We start from the raw sequence: 26,454 nt of genomic DNA, 5'->3' as shown, positions 1-26,454 counted from the left end.
GTATGTATGTATAAACATCTCATATAAAAAAAAAATAGAAAAAATTTTACAAATTGTATTTTGGTGCGTAAATTATATACCGGAACGCAACAAACGTGACTGCTTGCTCCGCCAACGCAAGAATTGTATTGTGTTCTAAAAGCTCAAATGTACCGAGATTGGAAATTCTCCAATAAGCCTATTTGATAAGAGGACTTGTACTCTTTGTGAGTAGACTGCACTAAATTCCATTTCTCCTGCGTACTAAAACTAAAACTGATGTTGAAAATAACCTAATTCTACAACAGAACATTGCAAGTTGATATATGAAACATTAATGTATTTTCATGTGGCGCATATTAACTTACATATGTATACATATAAATAAACATTAAATTGTTGCAGTTTCATAAGTAAATATACTGACATTTATTATCACAATTTCTTTCGCAGGAAATACAAATATTTTTGGTTTTCATATTATGTACATACATATATATATATATATATATATATATATATATATATATATATATATATATATATATATATATATATATATATATATATATATATATATATATATATATATTGTAAAGTATTATAAACATTCAATACATATTTATTTTTATATATATTAGGAGACAGCTGAATAAAAAACAAATAAACAGAATGAATACTGTTTGATGCACTTTTAAAATGAGGTAACATTAGTGATATATAAGATATACGAAACAGTATACCAAGGGCAATCAATTAACATAAATTAAAACATTGTTGAGTTTACAACAAATACTATCCATACTAAACTCTACATTTAAAATTAATGATTTTTCTACTGAAAAACAATTGCACTTGCACACTTTACAAAATATTGATAATATAATTAGTACTCTTTGTAGTATGCCTGACTATATTTGAATTTTGGCCACTAAGATATATTGTTTTAGAATAATCTGGTAAATTTAAGATCGCGTCAAATTGCTTTGACTTGTTGTAGCTGAGAGCCCAATCTCATCGTCTGATTCATCTGAATCTAGAGGACTTATGCGTATAGCCTGATACCATTTGTTGGTCAAATCCGCCATTTGAGACTTGCATTCGTTAAGTTCCTGGCTGTTGAATCGCCGTGTAAAAAACGGAATAAAATACTTGCGATCTAAGCGGCCAAAACGATCTCTAGCCTGGGTAAACGTGACATCCTCTTCCTCGGTCAATTCAGATAAATGTTCGGAATCGATTGCTTGGCCCCATTCTCTAGTCTTTGAGAGGGATATTGACTTGCTACGTTTTCGATTTGAGAACGAACTTCCATTCGTCGATCGCACAGATCCACGAGCCCGTCGTTTCTTTCCAGGCTTAAGATATTTAAGCAGGGGCATGGTGGAGCCACCCAGAACGAGTGTTGTGAAAAGTACGATGATGAGAGTCGTTGTGATAATAACATGCCGTTTCTCTTGACTATCCAAATGCAGATGGAGTGATAAGGCATACGAAATAGCTCCTCGTAGACCAGAAAACCACATGATGAACTGCATTTTGTTGTTAATTTTATGTTCACGAAACTTATTCACCAAATATGCCAGCGGAAAGATATTACAGGCTCGTCCAATTAGGCATAGCACTATCGACCAGATGACGAATGACATTTCAACCTGATGCTTAAATGAAAAAATTGCCAGTCCCAGATAAGCGAAGACACATGTCTCTGCAATAAATGCCAGTGTTCGCATAGTCTGCTGCATGGTGATTTGCGTCACAGTCGATAAATTGAAATGCGTGTAATGTGACATCACGATGCCACAAAAGAGTATAGCCATGATACCGCTCAAGTGTATGCCTTCTGCCAAGACATAGGGTGCATAGGTGAACATAAGCATGATTGCAAACTCCAAAGAGGGATGCTTTCGTAGATCGATGTGTTTGAGTAACAGTGCTGATATGAGTGCGAATATGACTCCAATGCCAGCAGATGCAAAAAACATTTCGCAAAACGTTTTTAAGGCGCTCATCATTGCTTCACCAGTGTTTGCATCGGCGTTCGCATTTATGGTGATGGATGCTGTCAAGACAATGGATATGGCATCATTGAGTATGCTTTCTCCAAAGACCAACATGTTAAGGATTGGATCGACATCAAGGGCATGAAAGATAGCCACCGTCGCCACAGGATCGACGGCCGAAATCAACGAACCAAAGGCAAATGATTCGGAAAAATTAAGTCTGAAAGATTAAAAAGAAGAGATGTATTTGGAAACAAAAAGACACGCTAATAAATAAATCAATTACAAAACATACCGATATGCTACCTCAGCCATTCCCAATAAGTAAATGCCAGCACCAATTACCAAGGCAGATATTGTTGTACCAAAAATAGCAAACACCAATATGGAGCCAATGTTCTGAAAGAAATTGCCTTTGTGCAGATTATATCCAGACTCGAATATAATCGGCGGTAGAAGGACGAGAAAGAAGCCCATTGGAGAGAATACTTCTTCTCGTTTCCAACTATTATTTTCGCCAGACATCACATTCAGCGAGAGGCCAATAAAGGCACCCAAGAAGACTACGACAATCGATTCGGGTAAATATTGAAATCCAGTTTGAAGCATTGAGTGTATCAAAAGTATGCCCAGCATAATTACGCATATCACAAAAAAAAGCGATAGCGACGAATTGTGTTCCTGTTCAACTGCATGAGAATCAATTAATGATGGCTCCGTGACTGTTGTAGACGAGTTTCCAGTTGTGTTTCTCCTTATTGGCGCCACTGAAGTTGCGGTGGACAGTACAGGTGAGACACTTGCGGTTATATTATTAGTGTTGCCTGTGCTATTGTTACTGTTAACATTAGATGTATTAACAATTGTGTTTTGTGGCGAGCCAGCAGATTGTACCAGACTACCAGTAGTGTCTTGGTTGGCATCGTGTGAATCCAACGCCTGTGTGGTGCAGACAGCGAAAATAACAAATATTATAATTCTTTTCCACGAGTGCGCCAGTCTTTTCCTCATGTTTAACAACGTATTTTTACAACGCGATACCGAAATTCTTTATTATTTTCTTTACTGAAGTACAAACACGTCATGAGCAACTGTTTTAACGTTCTACTTTGATTCCTGGTATTTTACCACACTGGTTACGGCGAATAAAGAGTGGTATGCCTGCAAGAAATTTCCTCGAAATATGTTGTATCAGAATTTTTATCGGTATATCGGCAGACTGATTATTTCAACGATATTTTGTATGTTCATGTGTGCGCGTGTATAACTTAAATTAAATTAAATAATTAAAAATTACATAGACATCTGTTTACAACTTAATTTATACCTATGTATAACCTACGACTCTATCTAGGGGGGTCAAAATCAATTCAATGATAATAGAGCTTGTTTTTTCAGTTTCAGTTTCTAAAGATTTGTGTATTTATTATGCAGAAAACAGATTATAGAACGCCTTGATCTTGAGCGACCTTATTTTGTGATTAGCATGACATGAGCTTTCTAAGGTTCTTTGTTATTTAAAAATCAACCAAATTGTTGTCGACCGCATACTTGGTCATACTTCCTTTCTCTAGGAGTCTCATATAACAGAGCATTTGTACATATGTATGTATGTATGTATATAATACATAATACGTACGTATTGTACGTAACTACTTACGTTAGCGTCTTTCAAAAATACTCCACTGGGGGGTTACACCAATATACCCAATGGGCACGTGTTACCATTGTATCGCTTTGAAAGACACGTAAAACATTTGACAACACGTGATACAATTATTTAAATATATGTACATAGAATGTACATACGCAAAATAAAGAGCCATCCATATACATATTTGGGAAAAACAAAAACAGGGTTTTTAAATAGTCACTCAACTAATTTTTTTTACAATATTTTAAGACTGATAAGCGTTTAATTTTGCCCAATCATCTTTCCGGATTCGACTGCAATAAATTATAAATTACGTTCATTTGCTCAACACAAACCCAGAGAAGCTCTGGTCGAGCAACTGTTAAGACCAAAAAGGAAGTTTTACGTAAACATCAAGAAAACGTAAGTAGAGTTTTAAAAATATACTAGTTTTTATGTCACACGAAGTTGATACGCAGTGGCAACGCTGTAACGCCCACGTCTGTATCATATCAGCTGTTTTCACAATCAGCAGTGAAAAACGTGGAGATGCTGCCAAAGTTAGCATCGGTACGGTAGTAGTTAGTGTATTAGTAGCTCTAAATTCGAGCACCAACGTGGGCCCAAAACAAGGTACATAAATATACATATATATAATCGTGTATGCTTATGTTGTACACACATTGTTACCTATACACATATGTATGTATATTACTACTCGAAGCGATAGAGAGAGAGCGAACCTTCGCTCTTACCCGACGTTTGACACCGCTATCGTTGGCCGCAACCGCTTCGCGGCTATAAATTCTCTAGCTGGCAAAAAGTGTGCGCTCTTTTTCTACAGTACTGTGACGGCGATAGGACGTGCGTGTTAGTTTCGTTTATTTCATTGGCCGTCGGCTAAAATATAAGAAAAATCATTGTACACTGCTCCCGAGGCCGACTTATTTTTTAAAGAAAAACATTACAAGCCCGCAAAATATAAATTTTCGAATAGGCTTTGGCGTTTTCTAGTTCGTGTGTTTAGCGGTGTGTATCTTCGTTCATATTTATATTTATGTACTGTATTGTGCGTATTGTGTGTAAAGTTTGACATCAAACGCATGATCAAATGAATATAACGTGCGCCTTGTGTGGTTATATAAAAATACAAGTAATAGTATTTGCAAAATAAAAAAAAACGTAATTTCGCACCGAGGGGACTAACATTTCATGTGACCAATCCGGGGTTATGAGAAAATCAATTTGTCTACACCTGCATATAACAGTATATACCACTTTAAATGTGTAATAATTGTTTTGTTTTTATATAGCATAACCATTTATCCACAACAAAAAACATTCAAAATGCCACAAAAGACTAATGGACACGGCGCTGCCAACGGCTGCAATGGCAGCAACGGCAATGGAAATTCCTACGACATGGAGGATGGACAGACGTTCTTATTTACTTCCGAGTCAGTTGGAGAAGGACACCCAGGTAAGTGCAAAATATACATTACAAATTATATCGATATGCATTAGTTGCAGTGTAGTGAATTTGAAACAAAAGAGGACGCCAAATCGAGAGTTGTCTTCGACCTCCTTATTGCATCATATAATAACAACGTATGTCTATGTATATACACGCACACACACTTGCATATATAGTATATATACAGGCATACATACATCCAACAAGAACAAGAAAAGTTGTCTCAGCTTTAATGAAGTTGCGCTATCTGCCCCGTCAATTCTAACGAGTGTCTAGTTTATAAACATATTTTAATATATGTATAGATATTTCATTCATTTGGTTTTTAACGAAAATTTCTGGAGCCAACTCTCGGCAAAACGTGCTTGTTTATTCAGCAGCCGTCTACCAAAGCGGTTGTTAGTGTGACCAACTTCAAGTTATACACGCATACCAATTGGCCGGTGTTTAAGCAATGAACCAAATACTGTGAACTATGCATTTGTAAAAATGCATACATACGTGCATTTCTAGGTGTCAACATCTGTAGTTGGCGTTAGCGAACTCGCATACACACACATGTACGTACATATGTATATGTTTATATGAACATGCATTTGCGAAGCCAGCAAATTACAGCTGGTCACTCTTCTGTGTTTTTAGTGCCAGTGTGATGCCAGGCAACGTGTTATAGTCAAACACATGCATAACCATACATATGTATGTGTATATATATATGTACATACATATGTATGGTTATACGTGTATTGGCTATTGACTGTGTGAACTTGTGGACAACCACACACTGCGTCATGCGCGCCATGTGCTCGCTTGTGTATTTCTCTTTGTAGTCGCCGGCTCTCTTAAAACGATCGTATGCATCCCGTCTGTATAAATATGTGTGCATATACATACATACATATATATAAATAAATATACGTATGTATGTAATTATATGCATAAATGAAGTTGGCATAAAATATGTATTTATGCAAATGTACACCATGTACATACATTCATACATACATATGTGTAAAGTGGCCAAATGAACCAAGATACTTTAAGACAATTGAAATCTATGCAGTTACTCATATTACGAAGTTTCTTATCGCGTTTGCAAAATAAACACGTGTTGCGGTGTCGCTTAGCTTTAGAAACGTAAATGCTCATGTTTTAATTTCATTTAATTGAGATATTGAGATAGGTGTCAATACATTTGCAGCGATCTTTGCTTGTGTTAACATTCCAACATGTCAATATGCTCAGACATGCGGATATGCGTAAGTTTGTTTTGTGTGTGTGTGTGTGTGTGTGAATACATATACGTATGTACATAGGTGTGTGATAAGGAACAGATACGATGATTGCTATTGCCACTTTGAAAGTTAATTAAGTCAAGTAGGATTGAAAAGGACGCTCCCGTCGTTAACTGACAATGAAAATATAATTTTCACAAATATTTTACATATGTACATAGGTATTCACATAAATATGTATGTAGCTGATAAGCGATTATATCTATGTACATATATAACCTCGTATTGTAATGAAATATATTGCATTCATTTTATCTTGGAGTTGTCAGCTTGTAGAAAGCTCAGCCTGATTCAAATCAAGAATCGATTATGAAGAGTAATCTAATGAAACCCAGAACAGAGATGAAAATACGCTGGTCATTTCACAAAACATATACCGGACATGAGACAGCAATTTTGTCTTCGATCTTTTTAAGTCATTATGGCAAACAGTAGCTAGAAAGGCAAGGTTTAGGTTATCAGCTTCGACGGGACCCCAAAAAACAGAAGGCGACTGTTGCCTTATTAATAATACTAATACTATTTTCATATAATAGACATATGTATTCATATGTATGTTTGTATAATTCAAATCAAAGCGATGCGCCATTAAAATTATTAAACAGTCGTCATCGTGTGCCTCCATTTAATAAGGGCCGTAATGATTAAATGTCTGAGACATATTCTGCCTATTCTAGCATATTCGCCAGCACACACTTTATTCTTATGGTTATTTATTGACACAATATGGCATCTGCGATTTGACGAGGGAATTGAAATTTCTGAACGGATTGAATTTCGCTGTCAATAGCAACAATTCGAAAGAATATAAATTGCATGATAGGCGTTTTTCATAACTTACTTCAAAACTTGTGTACTCAGTCTCTTCATTCATTTGTATTTTCTTTTTATAGACAAAATGTGTGATCAAATCAGTGATGCTATTTTGGATGCACATCTTAGACAAGATCCCAACGCTAAGGTGGCATGTGGTAAATAACTAATCAATCTTAATGCAAAAATTATGCATTTAATGGAGTCCGACTCTGCTGACATTGCCTGATTTTTGTATACCCTTTCTTTATTGTGACTATAAGTTAATAGAATTTTGTTCGCACAGAAACTGTGGCAAAGACTGGAATGATCCTGCTTTGTGGCGAAATTACCTCCAAGGCTGTTGTGGACTATCAAAAAGTGGTGCGTGAAACTGTGGAGCACATTGGTTATGATGATTCATCCAAGGGTAAGTGTTTCTAGGATTGACATAAAGAGTTGAGAATATTGTGGGTGGGTGTCAGCAACGATTTGCTAAGTAAACTCATATTTAAGAAAAATAAAAGATATACCATAAAAATCAACTCAACTCAAAATCAAAAAGGTTTCGATTGGAAGACGTTGAATCTGCTCGTTGCCATTGAACAACAGTCGCCCAATATTGCTAATGGTGTGCACGTGAATCGCGAAGAAGAGGATGTCGGCGCTGGTGACCAGGTATATCAAACCATATCAGTATCCTTCATATCGATTAAGTGATACCGAAGAATGTGTGCGTTCGTTTGTTACGTTTACATTTCGTTTAATGTCAGTTTTAAATCTTATGTTTCTCATATATTTGCTCGCATAATGGTGAACCAACACTTCATAAGCTCGTTATCGCGTATATATATTAGGTATTACAGATGGTATTCCCACATACTGTTTATTCAGATTAGAATATACTCGATTTAAAAATTATTCACATTCTGGGAAATTTTAAAAGTGCTATGATTACATTATCATCTTGGCGCCCTTAAATTATTATTTTTTTTTCATAGGACTTAAATAACATTTCGAGCATTCTCATAATCAAATAGTATCTTGACCAAAAAACAATGCAGATATTAAATTTCTGATTTAACTGCATTTGGACTCAGATACAAGCGTTATACTAATTTCATATTTTATTTATGGGTTTTGACTCCATAGTGTTTCATTTTAACAAACCAAAAACTAAAGCCATCCATTGTACACCGATGAGTTAATTTCAAACAGGCAGCATACAAATTTGCACGTGGCATGCCATTAAAAGAAACCATAACAAATATCCCAATTTTCAGATAACAGATAAACAGCTCATCAAAAATCTAGATTCTAGAATTTAATGAAAACTTGAGAAAGAATTTGAAACCAGCAACGGATCACCTAAGTATAAGCCGATGGGTATTGATGTTTTCTTCGCTTAAGTTAATGCATTCGAGCCTTGAATACAATTTGTGTAAACACGTCTTATAATTAAAGGGGTGATATATACCATTACATAAACATTACTTACCAACAACATTGTATCTCTATGTATTTTCAAATGTGTTGTGCTCTCTACTTTTTATCTCTTTCGTTCCATATAAAACAATCAAACAAACACACGACACATTAACCATAAATGATACCTTTAATACCTAATTCGCAACTGGTTTTTAAAACGTAAACAAAAAGGTTTCGATTATAAAACTTGCAACGTGCTCTTGGCATTGGACCAACAGTCGCCCGAAATTGCTGCCGGTGTGCATGTAAATCGCGCTGAGGAAGAAATCGGTGCCGGAGATCAGGTGTGGACTAGAACAAAGTACAAATTTATCAGTCTCGGCTATGTCGAGTTCTCAAATACCCTTTCCATTAGAGGTGCTTATTCATTTAACTGGTTATGGATTTTGTAGTTAACGTTCTCGTATCGTTCTTTAGGAAAGGGTGTTATAATATGTACAATTTGTGTTCCTTATTTTACTTTACTCTTACTATTCATGTGCGTAGCTAATTGTAAGTCAATGTCAATGTCAATGTAACGCATCAATTGCATTGCTGAAGAAACTGTGTATCAAATCATTTGTAGGCTCATTTCTGCATACGCCTTCATAAGACAACAAATGACACTAAAATTAATCGAAATTGTAATTGTTTGTCTAATGTAATGCATTCATGATATCTTATGACTTATTCCTATGTCTTTTTTAATCAACTACTACGAACATCTGCTTACATTGTATCTAAACATTTGGTAGTGTGTAGAATTTATATTTCAACCTTATCATAACTGCACTCACTTCAATATTCCTAGCAATTATCCTTATTTCCCCTATAAAATCATATTATTATTTAACCTTCACCCAAAATGCAAGATATTCCCATTAAATAATAACAATTTGGATGGCATTGGTAATTGTTAATTTTCTATTGGCTGTTCCAAAATAATCATCAGTACTAAATTGCCCTTATCAATAATTTGCAGGGTATTATGTTCGGCTATGCCACCGATGAGACGGAGGAGTGTATGCCTCTAACGGTTGTGCTGGCACACAAATTGAACGAGAAGATTGCTGAACTGCGCCGCTCCGATGTGTTCTGGTGGGCTCGTCCAGATTCCAAGACCCAAGTGACATGTGAATATCTCTTCAACCAGGGATCGGCAGTGCCTAAGCGCGTACACACCATTGTTGTGTCCATGCAGCACTCGGACAAGATTTCTCTGGACACTCTGCGCTCTGAAGTTATGGAGAAAGTCGTGAAAGTTGTCATTCCCGCCAAATACTTTGATGCCAATACAATTGTCCACATCAATCCCTGCGGATTGTTTGTCATTGGCGGACCAATGGGTGATGCTGGTTTGACTGGACGTAAGATCATCGTCGACACATACGGTGGTTGGGGTGCCCACGGTGGTGGAGCATTCTCCGGCAAAGATTTCACAAAGGTCGATCGTTCGGCAGCATATGCGGCGCGTTGGGTAGCCAAGTCGCTGGTTAAGGCTGGACTCTGCAAGCGCTGCTTGGTGCAAGTCTCTTATGCTATTGGCTTGGCAGAGCCACTTTCGATCACCGTGTTTGACTACGGCACCTCTCACAAGTCGCAAAAGGAACTACTGGCCATTATCAAAAACAACTTTGACCTCCGCCCTGGAAAAATTGTCAAGTGAGTGATAATGATGAATAATGATTTTGATAAATATTTGAAATTTTTAACGTAAATGATATCCCATCAAACAGAGACCTCAATCTGCGCCAACCGATTTATCAACGCACTAGCACATATGGCCACTTTGGACGCGATGGTTTCTCATGGGAGCAGGCAAAGCATTTGGAGATCAATTGACTAGACGCTGAAAAGCCGATGCCGATGCCGCAGTCACCATGTGCTAAAAGATTGAGGACGATAACAGAATCAACAGCAGCGACGACGTAATTTTTAGTTCTTTTTTAGTTTACAAAATAAGTGACGCAAGCAATAGGCTTGTCAGCTACATAGGCTTTCATTTCTAAGCTAGAACCTCCCACTTTAAATTATACATATGTATGTATATGAGATACCATTAATACAACTTATTTGTAATGGTTTGCATATAATACTATCAAAAGAAGGCTCAAATACTAACTGTAGAGCTTCAGTTTTATCACAATGAATTGTTGCTACCACCAACAGCTGATTTCTCTTGACTTTTCGGTTTTTACGGCTGTAAAACAAAACAACGATCATGCACATATTTCTTTTTATAAATAATATGCTTTCCCTTGTCAATGTGGTGGTATTAAACCAGAATTGTAGACAACCTATTTGTACATTACTTACACTTAACAAGTTTTGTATTTGCCGTATTTTCCTTTACAAAAATATATTTCTAAAATACAGTGGAAAGTTTTAAATTATTTAATACGTTATTGTAACATAAAAATCCATAAATTATGTACCCATCTGGCCAGCAAAAGACAATGTACATTCTATGTGCATACAACCAAATAATTGTATATCTAAGTACACATTGTTTGTGTGTGTATTTCCCTTACTCAAATACAATGATTGTCAAATATGCTACGTCTACGAAATACCCATTCAGAGAGGTATAGTGGATTACTTCCAAAATATATGTTTATCCAAAGTAAACTTTTTCTTTTCATTTTTATTACATTATCATACAGGTAAATGAGATATACGAGCTAGTCAATTCATATTCTCCTTATGATGATAAGATGCTTAGTACCTTTTGAGGTGTATATTGCCTAGAAACTAGATTCTAGATGTTCAAAGTAATGATTAGTACCTCTTGAGATAAAACTAGGATAATTTATTCCTACATAAGAATGGGTATTTATTTACATAGTTCGTCATGCTTGGGACGAACATGTTTAGAGCTTGTAAACCGTTGGATCGTAAACGTTAACATTGACCCGGATAGTATAAAACTTCGTAAACACAGACAAGAACCATTTTATTTTTAGGCAGTTCATCTAAAGTGTCATAGCAATCAGTTATGGTGTTGCTGGTAATTGGTGCAGCAAATTCGAAGTCATTCGGCCTTCTTAATAATAAGCTTGAGCGTCATAGCAATCAGCTTCGGTTTTGCAGTCAATAAGTGTTGTGAAATTCATTTGTGAAAAAACAATGTCCAGTTGAAAAAAGTGCGTCGGCAAGCGGTAAGCTAAATAACTTTTTCCATAATAATAACAAATTACGAGTGCGCGAACGAGTTTTTTACAGTAGTTAGTGTTTCGAATATTGTCGCTACACGGGAAAATGAAGGCAATCCATAAAATGATGTAATAAGCACTAAATTAATGTTTTAATAATGGTGCATGTGAAACGGCGCGTGTGTGTTTGTGTGTGTGTTTCAAATGTAGAAGGAGCAACGAAAAATAAATCACAAGCTCACATAATTGAAGCAAATAAAAGAAGTATTGCATTTATATACATGCATACGTTTGTATGTATTTCCGCGAGTGATATCGTGTTTTCAATTTTAATAAAATCGTGCTTTACCGTTATCGTTACTATTTTGTTTTTTTTGTGTTAATTTTTTTAACGTGTGTTGACCGTTAACCGTTACTATTGTGGTGAATTTTTGTTTGTGTGCATATTTTTCATGTGTGTTGATCAACATTAAAATAAGCACAAGCAAAAAACTTCCCTAGCGCAGGCACCAACCAACATATTGGTGGTAAGCAATTTACCTTGAGGGTCACAGCAATTAGCTTTGGTATTGCTGTCCATCAGTGTTGTGAAATTCGAATGAAAAAACAATGTCAGTTGAAAAACGCGCGACGGCAAGCGGTAAACTGAATACGTTTTTGCAAAATAATTAACAAATTACGAGTGCGCGATAGAGTTTTTTACGTTAAAAAGTATTTCGAATAATGTCAGAATACGGTAAAATGAAGGCAATACACAAAATGATGTATTACGCACCTAATTAATGGTATAAAAATTAATGGTGCAAGTGAAATGGCGCGCGTGTGTTTGTGTGTGTGTTTGAAATTTAGTAGGAGCACCGAAAAATAAATCAGAAGCTCACATAATAGAAGCAATTGAAAAAGTATTGCATTTGTGTATACATGCATACGTATGTATGTATTTCCGCGAGTGAAATCGTGTTTTTAAATATTCTACACGTATGCGATTATTGCCGTTACTATTGTGGTGTTTTTTTTTTTTTTGAGTGAATTTTTTTCTTGTGTTCGTTTATTTTTGCGCGTGTGTTGAAATTGGTAAAAGCCCGTCATCTTTACTTTTGCTCATATAAAATCCATTACATTTGCACATATGTAAACACGAGGAGTACAAAATTGGAATATTTTCACACTTTAAATGTTATTTGTATACGGTAAGTTTATACACTTGAAATTATTATAAAAAAATAAACTACCCATGGCTTAGACAATAGCTAATAATTATAGGAAGTGAAATTGAAGTATTTTGTCAAGAGTTGTAAGACATAAGCACCGATATGATTTGTCTCTGTTCTTTTCAATCGTTTCCGTATCAATATGTAGGCAGCAACGGTGAAGAAAAGATAAAATGCAATTAGGCAACAGACGGACCATAAGTAATGCATGTTTTCAAACCCGAGGAACATCAACAAAAACTGTGATTTTTTGAACATACAAAACATTTCCGAATCCTCACATATAGTATCCCCTCTTCCATAGTCGTATAAAGCGGCCACTAATCCTTCCATACCGTGTCGTAAGAAACTGAGCGACATTAGAAATCGCATGATCGGGGAAATGTAGGCATCCTTGCCATAACCAATGCCATAAATGGAAAGTAAGATTAATGGGACAGCAAGAACAGGTCCCATGAACATGCCATTCTAATGGGAAGTCAAGAATATATAAAAACCATTATTGACATTAAAATATTGAGTATTTTGATAGCATATCAGATTTTTATTAGTACTAACCACTAAGCTGAGCCTACTGGAGATCAGCAAGCCAAAGCTGTCCGAAGTGAGAGCCGTTAGAAAAGCGATAATGAAGAGCATGATAAATCGAAACCATTCCAGAGGCTGGCTCGACATTAAATACACTATTGATAGATAAATAACAGCCAAGATAAACATTGAAGGTAATTTGGCAGAGAGCATAGCGGCGTAATAGGAGCTCAATCGATACCACTGGTTAAAGTATTCACGTTTTAATAATTTGATCTCGGTCGGAACTGAAATAAAAAAAGAATCGTTAACATTACTTGACAACGCAAAAATTGCAGAAAATAACAGAATATACATTGTAGTAGCACCGGCATCATTGGCAAATATAAATAGGCTATCACAATGGTGAACATAAATCCGAAATTGAAAAGAGCTTTAGAAGCTTGACGACCCACTCCCTGATAAAGTCCACCAACAATTAGAGCAAGAATGATGTTCATATAGAATTTCAGTTTGATGTGCGACTGTAAATGCGAAATCCATTATTGCATGTATTATACATACATATATTCTGAACTTACTTTGTCTCTCCACATTTGTATCATCATTCGCACAAGCAGTAACTTATACTGCATCCACCAACTTGATTTCGATATTAATAGTTCTGGGTTCATTTCTTCCTCGAACTGATCAATTTCGTAGAACGTTGAGGCTCCTGACGTTGTATCTGATTTGGTTGGAGTCTTCTTACCATCTTCCGTGGATGGAGACCAGCGGAAGACTCTGCCATTGCGTACAGCTTCTACCATCTGATTATGATATCCATTTCCGTATTCATGACATGCTACTTCAATTATGAAGTCTGCAGGGTTGTAGGTGAGCGGACATGATAGTCCTATGTGATTCATGTAGCGGACAATGTTTACACCGCTCCCTTGGTAGATGCACTGTCCTTCAGCGAGAACGTAGACTTTGTCAATCATTTCAAAAATCTTAGCCGAGGGTGTATGTATAGAGCAAATGACGGTGCGTCCACCGGATGCCAACATTTTCAGCAATGTTATGCATTGGGAACTAGACAGATCGTCCAGGCCTCTGAAATAAAATAAAAAATAAACAATTGTATCATTTCTTACGTTTGTAAACATATGTATGTATGTATGAAATGAATATTTACGTTGTTGGTTCGTCTAGAAATAATATTGGTGGGTTGTTAACTAATTCCAATGCAATGGAAAGACGTTTCCGTTCACCTCCAGAGATTTTATCAGTTTTTGTGTGTTGAGCACCTTTTAAGCGTAGCATTCCTAATATTTCATCTATCTAAGCTTGTGTGTTAAGAGGACTCAAATTCATTTATATATTATTTTAAGCGTTCTTACCACTTCAATTTTTTGTTCTAATTTTAATTCGTTTCCAAGTTTCAAGTTGGCGGCTAATAACATTAATTCGCTAACTGTGAACTGTAGGTCGAGAATATCCGTCTGTTTAAAGTTTAAAGATTAAATTGTTGGGCTGATTTCGTGTATGCTGATGTTGGTTGTAAACTTCACCTGCATAATGTATCTAGACATTTTGCGAAAGATTCTCATATCACGCGGGTTGTTATTAACTAGAATTTCTCCAGATGAACTAAAAGAGCTTTAAGTAAATAAGCATAAGTTATGTTATCAAATTGTTGAAACACTTTTGTTATCTTACCCGAATCCTGCCAATAAGTTTAATAGTGTGGTTTTCCCTGCACCGGATGGCCCCATAATTGCACTCAGCTCATGGGAACGGAACTCCCCATGAATGTCACGTAAGATTTTCTTTGTTTTTGGAGCTGACATAAAAGTAGTGCAAGCTTGAAAGTTAGTATTCGAGTAAATGATTGTATATTTAATTACCATTATTTTCGTCAGGCACTTCGAATGTAAGACCTGAAAACTCCAAGTTAACAGCTGGCCAGGCAGGCAAATATTTAAAGCCATTCAAAGATTGATAATCATCTGGTTCGGGTAGTTCTACACTAATAGCATTGATATCGCTACTGTAATCTATTGAACTACCACTTTGAGAGTATGTGGTGGTCTTAACACTAGCATCCATTTCCATTGTGAATTCGAGAATTAATGTACAGTTTAAATATTAATTTCTAAATCAGTCCATATTTAAAGCTGAAGAGTTGCAAGAAGTTGTATTGTTCATATATATTGATTAATTAATAGAATGTAATAAATGTATAAAAATACTTACTGAAGGAGCGTCTGGTTATGCCGTTCTTTATCTGAATAGCTTCGTGGTTTTCTGTATACTGTTCTGTAAGTCGAGAGACTAAAACTTAATAAGCTAAATATAAATTCGTTGTTAAGATAAAAACTGTGACTATTATCAATTATTTTTTAATTGCTTGTTGTCAGATCTTTATAATTACTGCGAATATTTGACGTTAATCACTAGCATTTAAACGTTTTCCCATTTATATAGTATTTAAATTTAATAAGGTAAATTATTTATTCTTCTTCTCAGTATGGTTTTCCAATTGAACTGGTTGTTTAACAAATCATATACAGCAATTACATTTAAACTTTTTCCAATTTATATAGTATATCAATTGAATATAGTAAATAGTTGCTATTAATTGCTTCCGACTGCATTCTTTCTATTTTTTCAATCTTAAGTATTTATTTTATAGTTGTAACATGGAAATTGAACTGGTTGTCTAACAAATTATACACAACAATTAATGTCACAGCAAAAGAACAAAAAAAAAAAATATATATATATATTCGTTAGACGAATTACTGATAATTAATGGGGTATCTTTTGCAAAGCACTTACACAGTTAATAAGCGACAGATTAAGTTCAGCTGTTCTCCACAAGTGTTTAATGCTTACTGGCGACGCGACATACAAAAATATGAGGGTTTCAAATTGTTCTCATATTTCGCTTTAATTAATTAGAGTCACTTCTGTTGACTATAAAAAAAACACGTAGCGTCTTCAAAACTAAATTTGCACTGAACTGAGCTTATTAAGTACGCTTTCACCCCTCACCCCTATCACACTCACTTATAGGTATGAAACAAGATTCTCAATTGATTTGGAACTAGTAAATGACTAACTGACGGTCTGACAACGACTGACAATATACCTCTTCTGGGGACGATTGTGAGAGGTCTGAGTGACTGAGTAAGACAAGTATTCACATAACAACAAATATTTGCTCAGAGTACTACAATTATCACGTTGCGCTATGTGAGCTTCAGATAAGCTGTGGGGTATTGAAGCTAAAGAAGCATCAGCTTTTAAAATGTTATCAGGCAGCGGAAATTGAGCTGAGTTCTAAGGCATTCACCAGACGATTGCAGCGGCTGCGCTTTTGTCGGGTGCGTAACTCTGCCGTTGATGTTTCATTTTATTTAACTGGTTTATCAGTTGACAACGATTAACCCGAAATTGAAATTATTGATAACCAGATGTGTGTATACATCGAATCGTAAGTATATATTATATGTCGATTTATTCGAATGTTGACTCGCGTATTTTGGTGAATCTCCCAAATATCTTGTATACATATATAAATATATATACATACATATGTAATGTAAAACAAATTTGCCTTGTCGCATATCAAGAGCGTGAACTAGAGCATTGCCCTATACACTTTGTTCACACTCACACTCACACATACTCATTCAAATTAGAGTATTGCGTTTGCGAGTCCGCGCGTAAACATATTCTCATCTAAATTGAATGTATGCGTAATATTTTTCATTTATTCGTTGTTAGTAAAATAATTCTTTCAACTCTTCTTCGAAACATTTAGGGTTTGTGTTTACTACTTTGGTATGTATTCGTCATTTGTTTGCATTTATATACAATGTGCGTATAATGTGACTAAGTGTGCATGCAAATGCAACAGAGCGTCGAATGTTGATCTTTGACATGCATTGGTTGGCGTGAGGTAATTTAAGTATTTCATTATGAATTGATTAAAGTATTCATTTTATATGTTATACAATTATTTTAACATACAATATTATTTATTTACTTACACAACGAACATGGGCTATCTATCGCGGAAAGCATTTGAAATAATTCAAGAATGGGTTTCATACTAAGAATGTTCTACTTGTACACTAGATACATTATTGACGGAAGTCAAAGTTCTGCTGCATACAATTAATAATGCATTGATTCCGTAGTAAAGTCGAACGTTTTACGCCTTTGTCAATTTTCAGGTTCATTGATCGGACTTAAGACACTATGTAGGCTTCAGTATCACTAGTGCTTTGTACTAAATTTCGATTTGAAATAATGTGTGCGGCACAGCGTTGCGTTGCATTGCACTCACTCCACTTTCTATTTAGGGCTGCATTTGTAACTGCTGCAGATTTCCACTCTCTAAACACTGTGTAGCGGGCGTTTTTATGCATGCAACAACATCAATGTTGGGACGACGACGACGTCAACGACTTGTTGCACCGAGAAACGAAAATGTACTGAAAACAAATCGAGGAAGAATAACAGAGTGGAGGCCTGCCACACGACCACACTTACATACTATATTCATTCGTATATGTGTTTATGTACATACATACAGTACGAATACATGCATATGTATGTACGGGGTACGGGACTTTGAAAGCAAGTTGCGCACTCAAATTGAGAGTCAAATCATCTGAGCTTCGCAGTGAGCGGCAAACAAAGAAAATAATGAAAGAATTCTTCTAGGCGACAAGAGAACAACTATTTTTAAACGTTGAAAATCCGGTTTCTTTTTCTAGGGACTTGTATGGATGAGTATCAAAATCCTTTCTAGAAAATATTAATGTACGAATGAACTGAATATTTCCCGTTCTACCCCAACTATAAACATTTATAGTTTCGTGAATGCCTACTTGTCTAGTATCATTATTTAAGTTTATATAAACTTTATTATATGTTGTTAGTATATCAAAAGAAGAATATAAATTATACGATGTACACGTGTACATCCCTGGGCTTTTATTCCGACCTATCACAATATGCTGCGAGTCAGACAGCTGACGAAAGTTAGTTAAGAGTTGTTGAAGAGTGCAAAATGTTACGAGCTTTCGATTTAGCCTGTTGTTCCCGCTTTTAATGTCAACTCATCGTGCTTTGTTTAGCAACTTTCATTAAGCGGTTGCCAAGTGTCTTGAAAACGCCTGCAACAATAACTGTTGTATCATATTTCATACAAATATACATATGTTGCAATAAATAAACCAAGGCACTATATTTTACCTAGACATTTATAATGCATACGAGAGCTCATGATTTGTATCAATGCGATGCAGTCCGAGTATCTATGTATATTTGTAATACCCGTAGCAGTAATTTAAAGAGAATACTACCACATTGTGTAAAGTGAAATTTTAAAAATTAACCAACTAATTATTAATATTTAGCCACACTTCACATTACAATGAGCAGTTTGTCGGCTATACATACGAGTATATAAAATGAAATAACCTAAAGAAAAAGTTTTTGTTTTTATCATTTTTATTAAACTTTATATATAATAAAAAATAATATAAAATATTTTCAAAAACATAGTCCCGTTTTGATATTTATAAGTAACATTTGATCGCATTAATATATAACATCCATTAAAAAAGTGTTTTGACATGGCGTTACAAGTTCATTTGTTATTAGGCTTTTTAATACATTCATATTTATGCTCATATTGTTTTGGTCGTGTTGTTACTAATGACGCATTATAATGTATTATATATTTTGGATTCGTATTCCCATAAAATTGATCAGTTGTAAATGAATATTGCACCTTTTTTTACAAATGCGGTTTAATTTAAAATCACACATGGGAAACCCTATCACTCTTAGACTACAAATGTTTGAAATACAACTTAGACTTTAAGCTATTATACACAAACTACACATTTTGTAATCTTATTAAAAGAATATAAATTTGGATACTTATACACACGGAAAAGCTTTAAAACCCGAAAATAACATTTAGTTGTACTCGTTAGCGAGTGGTCTTGAGCTTCCAGCGCAGGAAGAGATAGGCCGAAATTCGCAGCACCACAAAAATTACAACTAGGGCAACAATATCTAGTGTAAAGTTTGCATTGACCATGTCCAATTCCTCTAAGGTAGTCATTGGAGATTTGAAATGACAGTAAGTTTGGAAGCATTTGAGCTTTTCACGTCCATATCCGTAGGTGGCCAAAGCCGTTCCTTCGAAACCATAGCGAATGTATGAGAGATATGTGATCCACCGTAAATAAACCGGTATAGCGTCGAAAGAAACGAAGAAGCCAGAGAAAAGCAGGAATGGTACGGACATTACTGGAGCCAAGAAAACGCCATTTTGAACATTCATTGCAGCGCCGACAACCAGACCAACGGATTGAGCCACGAAGGAGATCAGCAGACATGCAGACAAGAACATTGTGAAACGGAAGAGTTCCCATGGCTGTGACGTATAGTAATATACTATGGATACGTAGATGACACAGAAAATCGCCTGTAATAGATAGCATGTATTAACGTATTATATAAGTATAATGCGAAATGAACTTACTTGGAATGGTAAATCAGCAACTGATATAGCTAAATAGTACGATTTTAGAGAATACCAGCGATTAAAGTTCTCCTTTAGCAACACCGGCATTTCGAGTGGGACTGCATACGTTAGAAATAAATAAGTTCATAGATTTTCATATACAGAAATGATGTATTCGTAACTTACATGACAAAATTGTTATGGTCATGGATGTGTACATCAAGAACAACATATTGAAGAACAGAAAACCCAAATTACTTAGCACTTTTGCGCCATCGTTTCCAATATCGTAATAGAGAGCTCCAATTAAGAATCCTACCAGCAGATGGGCAAACAATCGCAAATACATAAGGGTCTATAAATGCAAATACAATAATACAATAAGAGCGTAGGTGTATTTGGATTTGATTTTTATGACATACCCAATCGCGATAACTAAAAAGTAAAGTTCTCTTTAAAACCACCCAAAATTGATGGAACTGTGACGTGGGATAACGCTCGGGTGACATTATCTCCTCTGAAAGCAGAGCTGTTGTGCAATTGTCTGTCTTCTCAACGTCGATCATAGCGTCTCCTTTCTCATTGGTGGTCACCACAGATGAACCACCCAATCCGTTTGTTTCCTTCACAATGTCATTAACCATTCCATTAAGCAGACCATTGTTTAAAGTAAGGTTTTCCTCGTACTTGCTACCGCTCACGTTAGACACGTCGTTCTTGTCCAAAATAGCTTTCAAGTTTTGCACTTTAACCAGATCATTACGGGCCTTCAAGCCGGCATAATCAGCCGATGAACGAATGTCCCGTTTGCCATTGTCGATGGCTTCCACCAGTTTGCGAGTGTGATCGCCATGCTCTCCGCAAGACACTTCGATCACATAACTTGCTGGGTTATGATAGCTGGGACACTCCAAATTTAACGTGGACAGGAATGGCACTAGTTGCTTGGTGCTTCCCTGGTACACGCATTGGCCATCAGCAAGAGTATAAAGTTGATCGAACATTTCAAAGAGTCGGGCCGATGGCTGATGAATAGTACAAATGACAGTACGGCCGCCAGCGGCAAGCATTTTCAGCAGATGAATGCACTGGAAACACGTGGAGCTATCTAGACCAGAAGTAGGCTCGTCAAAGAACATAATTGGTGGATTGCTAACTAATTCCAGGGCAATCGACAAACGCTTTTTCTGCCCTCCAGACAAATTACGGGTCATTGTGTTGCGATGTTCACTCAAGCTTAGAGTTAGCAAAATATCATCAATCTGTAAATATAAATATAATGTTAAATATAGTATTTTTGTTGACGATTTAAATTGAAATCGTTTATCAAATATAAAACAAATATGCTGCGAGAGGACAGTACGCCATAGTGTCTTCGATTAATGTGGTTGAAAACATGACAATATCGAATTATTTGCTGAACGCTCAGTTTTTGTTGAGCTCAGTTTAATACTCTATTGTTAAGTTGTCAATTGTTTCGAGTTGAGTTCATTCTAAGACGCTTTTATAACAATTGTCCACTGCTACGACATAATGTTTCATATTACATTAACTTACCATTGAATTCTTTTCGAGCTTTGTGAACTTCTTGCTCAGTTTTAAATTCGTTGCCACTGTCATTGCTTCCTGAACTGTTAAGTTCCCGTGCAACTGATTATCCTGCATTATGTATGCGGACAATTTACGGAAGGTACTCAAATTTCGCTCTGATCCATTCATTGTAACACTCCCTTCGATATTTGTGGTTCTAAAAACAGAGCCAAACATTTAAATATTCGTAAAAATTATAAACAAATTCGATGATTTTCTATTAGTTACTTAATTTAATTTCAGTGCTACACTTTTTGTTAAATTGTTTCATTTCCTAGATCTTACAAGATAGAAGGTGCATTGATGGTCAATCAGATTAATCAATCAAATTATATATTTAGCAGTCTTTCTAATTATTCACCATTATTTACATAGCCATATGGGTACAATATAATACATACATGAATGCAGTATTATGAACTCATGTATTTAGCTACTAATCACATTTCACATGAGAAAGATAAGTACATATTTATGTACATATATACGATTATGAACGAATGTCTGTACGCATAAATATATGTAAGTTTGTATAATCAACACGCGCACGTAAAATTGACAACCTAAGTCTGCTACTAATAATTGGGTATAAACATATATAGAGAGCGTGAGAGCATATGTGTGTGTGTGTGTGTGAGACTGTGTGTGCACGGTTGCTCCAAAGTTCGATTTTGCGGTAGCATTTGCTCGTTCCCTTTGATCAATATTAAGAGTGTAGTAAATAATATAAAAATAATCGTTTGAAAACTGGTGATTATTTGCCGGAAACATAAGTTGGCCTTTTTCACTTAGTTACTAGTTATCTACAGTTTCAATAAGACATTTGTTTGATAAAGGAGAAATATACAACATCTCTAACTTAAATATTAAATACAACAAGCTAAAAATAAGTACAAAAACTTACTTGTATCCCGACAAAATATTGAGTAGAGTACTTTTTCCGGCACCTGAAGGTCCCATTATGGCAGTGAGCTCTCCAGACCTTAAACGTCCACTGACACCCTTTAAGATGGTCTTGGAATCTGCAATAGAAAATTTTCGTCTTCATGTATCCATTCTTAAACATTCTTAAGACCAATAAAAATGAATAATAATTCTCTTGCTCAGCATTGCTAACATACTCAGTAATTGGTCAAATGTAAAATCAGTAACATAAATATACAAACTATGTATAAATGTACAAACTTGAATAAACAAAAATCGTGCGGTCATTAGCCTTTCTTGACTTTGTTGCCGTCAAAAAGTGGGAAGTAAAGTATTAATGACAACGTATCTAACATTGTGAAGATGTAAATATGTTTGTATACGTATATGCATATAAAGCAAATAAGTGGAAAACAATCGGAAGGCAATATACTCGTATGTATTTATTTTTGAAATAACGGAGTTGTTGCGGTAGTTTATTTTTTAGTTATACATACTTCGCATATATTTATATATACATACGTGTACACTATGACTTAGTTTCTAAATTAAAAAGTTTGTGTCTTTTAATTATTATGTATATGTAAAATATTCATAGTACGACTAGTCATAGCTTCATAGTCACGGCATTACAAGATACCTCAATCTCGACATAAATTGATGGCTGCCGCCATAACTCGAACCTTTCAGTGCTAGTGCACATTACTTTTGTCAGTTTACTTAATAAGTCTGTTATGTGCTTAATTAACCTGGCACCACTTTATATCATACCTTGTCAGTGAACCTCGACAGGCAGACAAAAAAACAAAATAGAAGATTGCATAGACATTACGTCGACACAACGCTTTGCGTTGTACTACGAAAAACAAGTAAAGTGAATATGTTGACTAGCCGGTTGTTACTGAGGAAAAACTAATACTACTTAATAAAAATGAATACGACACGCATGACGAATTAATGCCAAGCGTTAAGGTTAGTCCATTGATAATTTCATAGTACGGTCTGTCGGCTAGAGTTTTTCAAGCAGCAATTATGATGTGCCATTTGTAAAAAACTAGTTGAAAGCGAAATGTTGAGCCTGCAGTTTCATTATTTCAATTTCAATGCAATTTCATCTTTTCTACACTTATGTTTCTATACCATTTTTCTGTCCCTCTTACGCCAAGAAAATTTTTCAAGCAGAGACCTAAAAAGGCACATTAGACCCCAATTAGGAATGTTTGCGTTAGGTGTTTGTCATCTATTTTAGATAAATGTGAATTGAGTATTCACTAATAAAAAACAATTTACGAGCACCATTTTAAAGATACACCCTTGTGTTTTTTGCAAACACATATTTATATGTATTTATGCTAGGTTTTAATAATCGAAAATTAACAACTGTTTTCAAAATGTACGAAACACGTGGTAGAGTATTTAAAAACCAAAGTCGAAGGCGAAAGTTAAGAAAGAAGAATACAAGAGTTTCAAGGTAGCGCCATTTGAGATTTAAAAATGAAATACTTTAGGGTGTGTTTACTTTAAAATCACATAATTTGCGTGCTACAACAGATGTTGTTTGCTGCCGCTTTTTTCTCATTTTCGCCACTTAGTTCATTATTTGTGGCACGTATATTTCTTTTCTTTGCATTTCAATAACCGCAGTTCAATATTATTGAGACTATATACAATAAGTATTATACATTCTCAGCGCGGAGCAAAGAATTTTTGTATAAGTATAAATACAATCTGAAGTTGTTTTTTCTCGACCTTTGTATTTTTAAATGCCTGTGATTGGCATAAAGTACTACTTATTCTATAAAATTTATATTGAGCTGTAATTAAATGTGTCTGTTCAAAGTTTGCAAGCTTTTTTCTACTTATACAATGTCTGATTGGCAACCGGTTACGGTAACTAACAGGGTTGTCAGGTCAAGCAAGTCTCCCTAGTTTTAGTGCCCCATTTCAAATTAAATTACAGTCCTTAAATTGATGCAAGCGAGTGTGCTCTCTATAGTGTGTCGTAATTAATTGATGGATACCTGAGAAGAATAACAGATGTGCCGACCGCATTGGAAATACGAAGTAAATATTTATATACTGATATTGAAAATCAAAGAATATAAGCTAACTGCAAATAGGTAGTATCCGTGTATCTACAACCGGACATACGAATTTACATAGTTATATGTATATATGCGTTACCTATTTGCAAGATAGCTTATATTTATGACCTGAACTTCCAATATCAGTAAATGAAGACTACTTCATAGGGTCGATACAAAAGGGTGACGTAAATGGAAAAATATTTAATCGGGCAAATGTAGATACTCCAATGCAAGGTTGTATACATACCTTCATATTCAAAAATATGTTCATACAGTATTTAATTAATTCATTATTTGAATTGACCTATGAACATGGAACATATTTTTTCCATTCTCTGACTTTCTGTCTATCCCTTAGCATATGCACATAAAAAACTTTCTGTATATATGTATATTCTTTTATGACTATATTTCTACACGATGTATGTAGTCTCCATAGAATAAATATTTATAGTATGTCATTGGGTATATCTAATATGGCTAAAGCAGGCAGACCTGACGCGCATTTGAAACAACTTGTTGACTGTCCTCAAAACAATTACGGGGGTTAATCACTAAGGGTTTTTATCTATACATTAAATGGCAAGGTTCCCGTAATTACTCATAGCTACGAGTAACCAAGTCCAAAGTTCCGCAAAACTCTGGCCAAGCACTACATAGTCTGAGTGATGTGGCAACGCTGTCGGACAACTGCTGATGAGAACAAAGAAAACAGAAACCAGCACAGAGCGTAGCAGACAAAAACAACAACAGCAGAATTGAATTCAAGAGAGCCCAGTGCGTGATAAAGTAAAATCTTATTAGAGAGCAGCTGACAGCTTTTCGAGTGAATAACACAACAAAATTATTAAAAGCTAATAAATATACAAGTGCAGTTCACAATGTTAAGAAATATAACAGATTAAATATTATAATTACATATAACAATTTAGTACTTACTGCTTCCATTGCCCTCCTTGACGCGGTATGTCAAATTGTGGAACGCCAAATCTACAGCTGGTCGTTTAGGTAAATGCTGCAAAGTCTTGGGTTGTGCAGGCACAATCTGAGCTTTAACTTGTCCTGCGCCTCCATTTCCACTGACGCCCAATCTGTTGTCGTTTAATAGATTTTTATTCTCGTTCGTAACCATCTTGCTTTTTATATGTCAAGCAAGAGTTATAGTATTTATATTATTAACGCTGCAAGCCTAAGTCACATGAAGCACTATTCTCGATATCACAATATTCTTTAGTGATGTATTCGATGTATGTATTTGTATAAAGGCTTTATAATATTATTTCTTTTGCTTCACTGTTGCATGGCCACCCCTTCAATTTTCCACAGTATTTCAACCACCGTCCTCAGGTCGCTATAGAAAATTTTCCACCCGTTTGTATAATAACACGGGTATTCTGCTTTTCGAGTTTCTATAGAGTACTTGACACGCTCGCGCCGCGATCGCTACTGAATGCGTCGCAGTTGTGGCAATGAAACAAAGCTAAAAATTCGAAGCGAGTGAGCGAGCACACTCACCACCACACTGACTCTTTACACACGCATACACTGACACAATTCCAATGCTGACGCAAGTGCCTTAACTGAGGGTTGGAGCGCGATGGCAATAGTCAGTTTGTGTTCTTACATTCATTTTCAGAGAGGCGTTGCGTTAAGCGAGAATACCTATTGCTGAATTGATCGGTTCTCAGAGCTTACTTTTATTGTTTGCATGCAAACACTATACATACATACCTATAAATATGTGTATACACAAACATATATGAATGAATGAACATGTACAT

General features: G+C 35.4%; 4 protein-coding genes across 14 annotated transcripts; 1 reads left to right on the top strand and 3 right to left on the bottom strand.

Moving 5' to 3' along the window:
- Nucleotides 1-621: 621 nt before the first annotated feature.
- Nucleotides 622-2,997, bottom strand: LOC117565107 (sodium/hydrogen exchanger 8). The gene is made up of 2 exons (XM_034244065.2): nt 2,278-2,997; nt 622-2,202 (listed from the first exon to the last, which is right to left on the bottom strand). Exons 1-2 carry the CDS (start codon nt 2,991-2,993, stop codon nt 945-947), a joined length of 1,974 nt encoding a protein of 657 aa, XP_034099956.1. The 5' UTR covers nt 2,994-2,997; the 3' UTR covers nt 622-944.
- An 80-nt stretch (nt 2,998-3,077) lies between these two features.
- Nucleotides 3,078-18,022, bottom strand: LOC117563679 (ATP-binding cassette subfamily G member 4). 8 transcript variants are annotated; one of them, XM_034242106.2, is made up of 13 exons: nt 17,575-18,021; nt 16,358-16,495; nt 15,773-15,835; nt 15,424-15,693; nt 15,236-15,359; nt 15,088-15,175; nt 14,917-15,018; nt 14,712-14,857; nt 14,116-14,629; nt 13,890-14,058; nt 13,565-13,821; nt 13,267-13,474; nt 3,078-3,143 (listed from the first exon to the last, which is right to left on the bottom strand). In XM_034242106.2, the coding sequence occupies exons 4-13, from the start codon at nt 15,629-15,631 to the stop codon at nt 3,079-3,081; spliced, it is 1,881 nt and encodes a 626-aa protein (XP_034097997.2). In that variant the 5' UTR covers nt 15,632-15,693; nt 15,773-15,835; nt 16,358-16,495; nt 17,575-18,021; the 3' UTR covers nt 3,078. The 8 variants fall into 8 exon arrangements, with proteins under 8 accessions (XP_034097997.2, XP_051859322.1, XP_051859321.1 ...); XM_052003362.1 differs by lacking the exon at nt 3,078-3,143 and having other exon boundaries at nt 10,552-13,474; nt 15,773-15,850; nt 17,575-18,020; XM_052003361.1 differs by lacking the exon at nt 3,078-3,143 and having other exon boundaries at nt 10,552-13,474; nt 17,874-18,020.
- LOC117563680 (S-adenosylmethionine synthase) lies at nt 3,956-11,271 on the top strand. Of its 4 annotated transcripts, none has more exons than XM_034242110.2 (7): nt 3,956-4,038; nt 4,929-5,095; nt 7,278-7,355; nt 7,484-7,606; nt 8,836-8,948; nt 9,626-10,305; nt 10,380-11,271. In XM_034242110.2, exons 2-7 carry the CDS (start codon nt 4,963-4,965, stop codon nt 10,483-10,485), a joined length of 1,233 nt encoding a protein of 410 aa, XP_034098001.1. In that variant the 5' UTR covers nt 3,956-4,038; nt 4,929-4,962; the 3' UTR covers nt 10,486-11,271. The 4 variants fall into 4 exon arrangements, with proteins under 4 accessions (XP_034098001.1, XP_034098000.1, XP_034097999.1 ...); XM_034242109.2 differs by lacking the exon at nt 3,956-4,038 and adding an exon at nt 4,093-4,248; XM_034242108.2 differs by lacking the exons at nt 3,956-4,038; nt 8,836-8,948 and adding exons at nt 4,447-4,644; nt 7,742-7,854.
- A 1,387-nt stretch (nt 18,023-19,409) lies between the features above and the next one.
- LOC117564081 (ATP-binding cassette sub-family G member 1) lies at nt 19,410-26,123 on the bottom strand. Its single transcript, XM_034242709.2, has 7 exons — nt 25,613-26,123; nt 22,567-22,684; nt 21,630-21,819; nt 20,495-21,334; nt 20,259-20,427; nt 20,091-20,191; nt 19,410-20,033 (listed from the first exon to the last, which is right to left on the bottom strand). The coding sequence occupies exons 1-7, from the start codon at nt 25,803-25,805 to the stop codon at nt 19,533-19,535; spliced, it is 2,112 nt and encodes a 703-aa protein (XP_034098600.1). The 5' UTR covers nt 25,806-26,123; the 3' UTR covers nt 19,410-19,532.
- Between the last annotated feature and the right edge of the window lie 331 nt (nt 26,124-26,454).

The sequence above is a fragment of the Drosophila albomicans genome, chromosome 2L, assembly GCF_009650485.2.
Source record: "Drosophila albomicans strain 15112-1751.03 chromosome 2L, ASM965048v2, whole genome shotgun sequence".
NCBI classification, from domain to species: Eukaryota; Metazoa; Arthropoda; class Insecta; order Diptera; family Drosophilidae; genus Drosophila; species Drosophila albomicans.
Note: the sequence above shows the minus strand (reverse complement) of the source record. Positions and strands in the feature narration are given on the sequence as shown.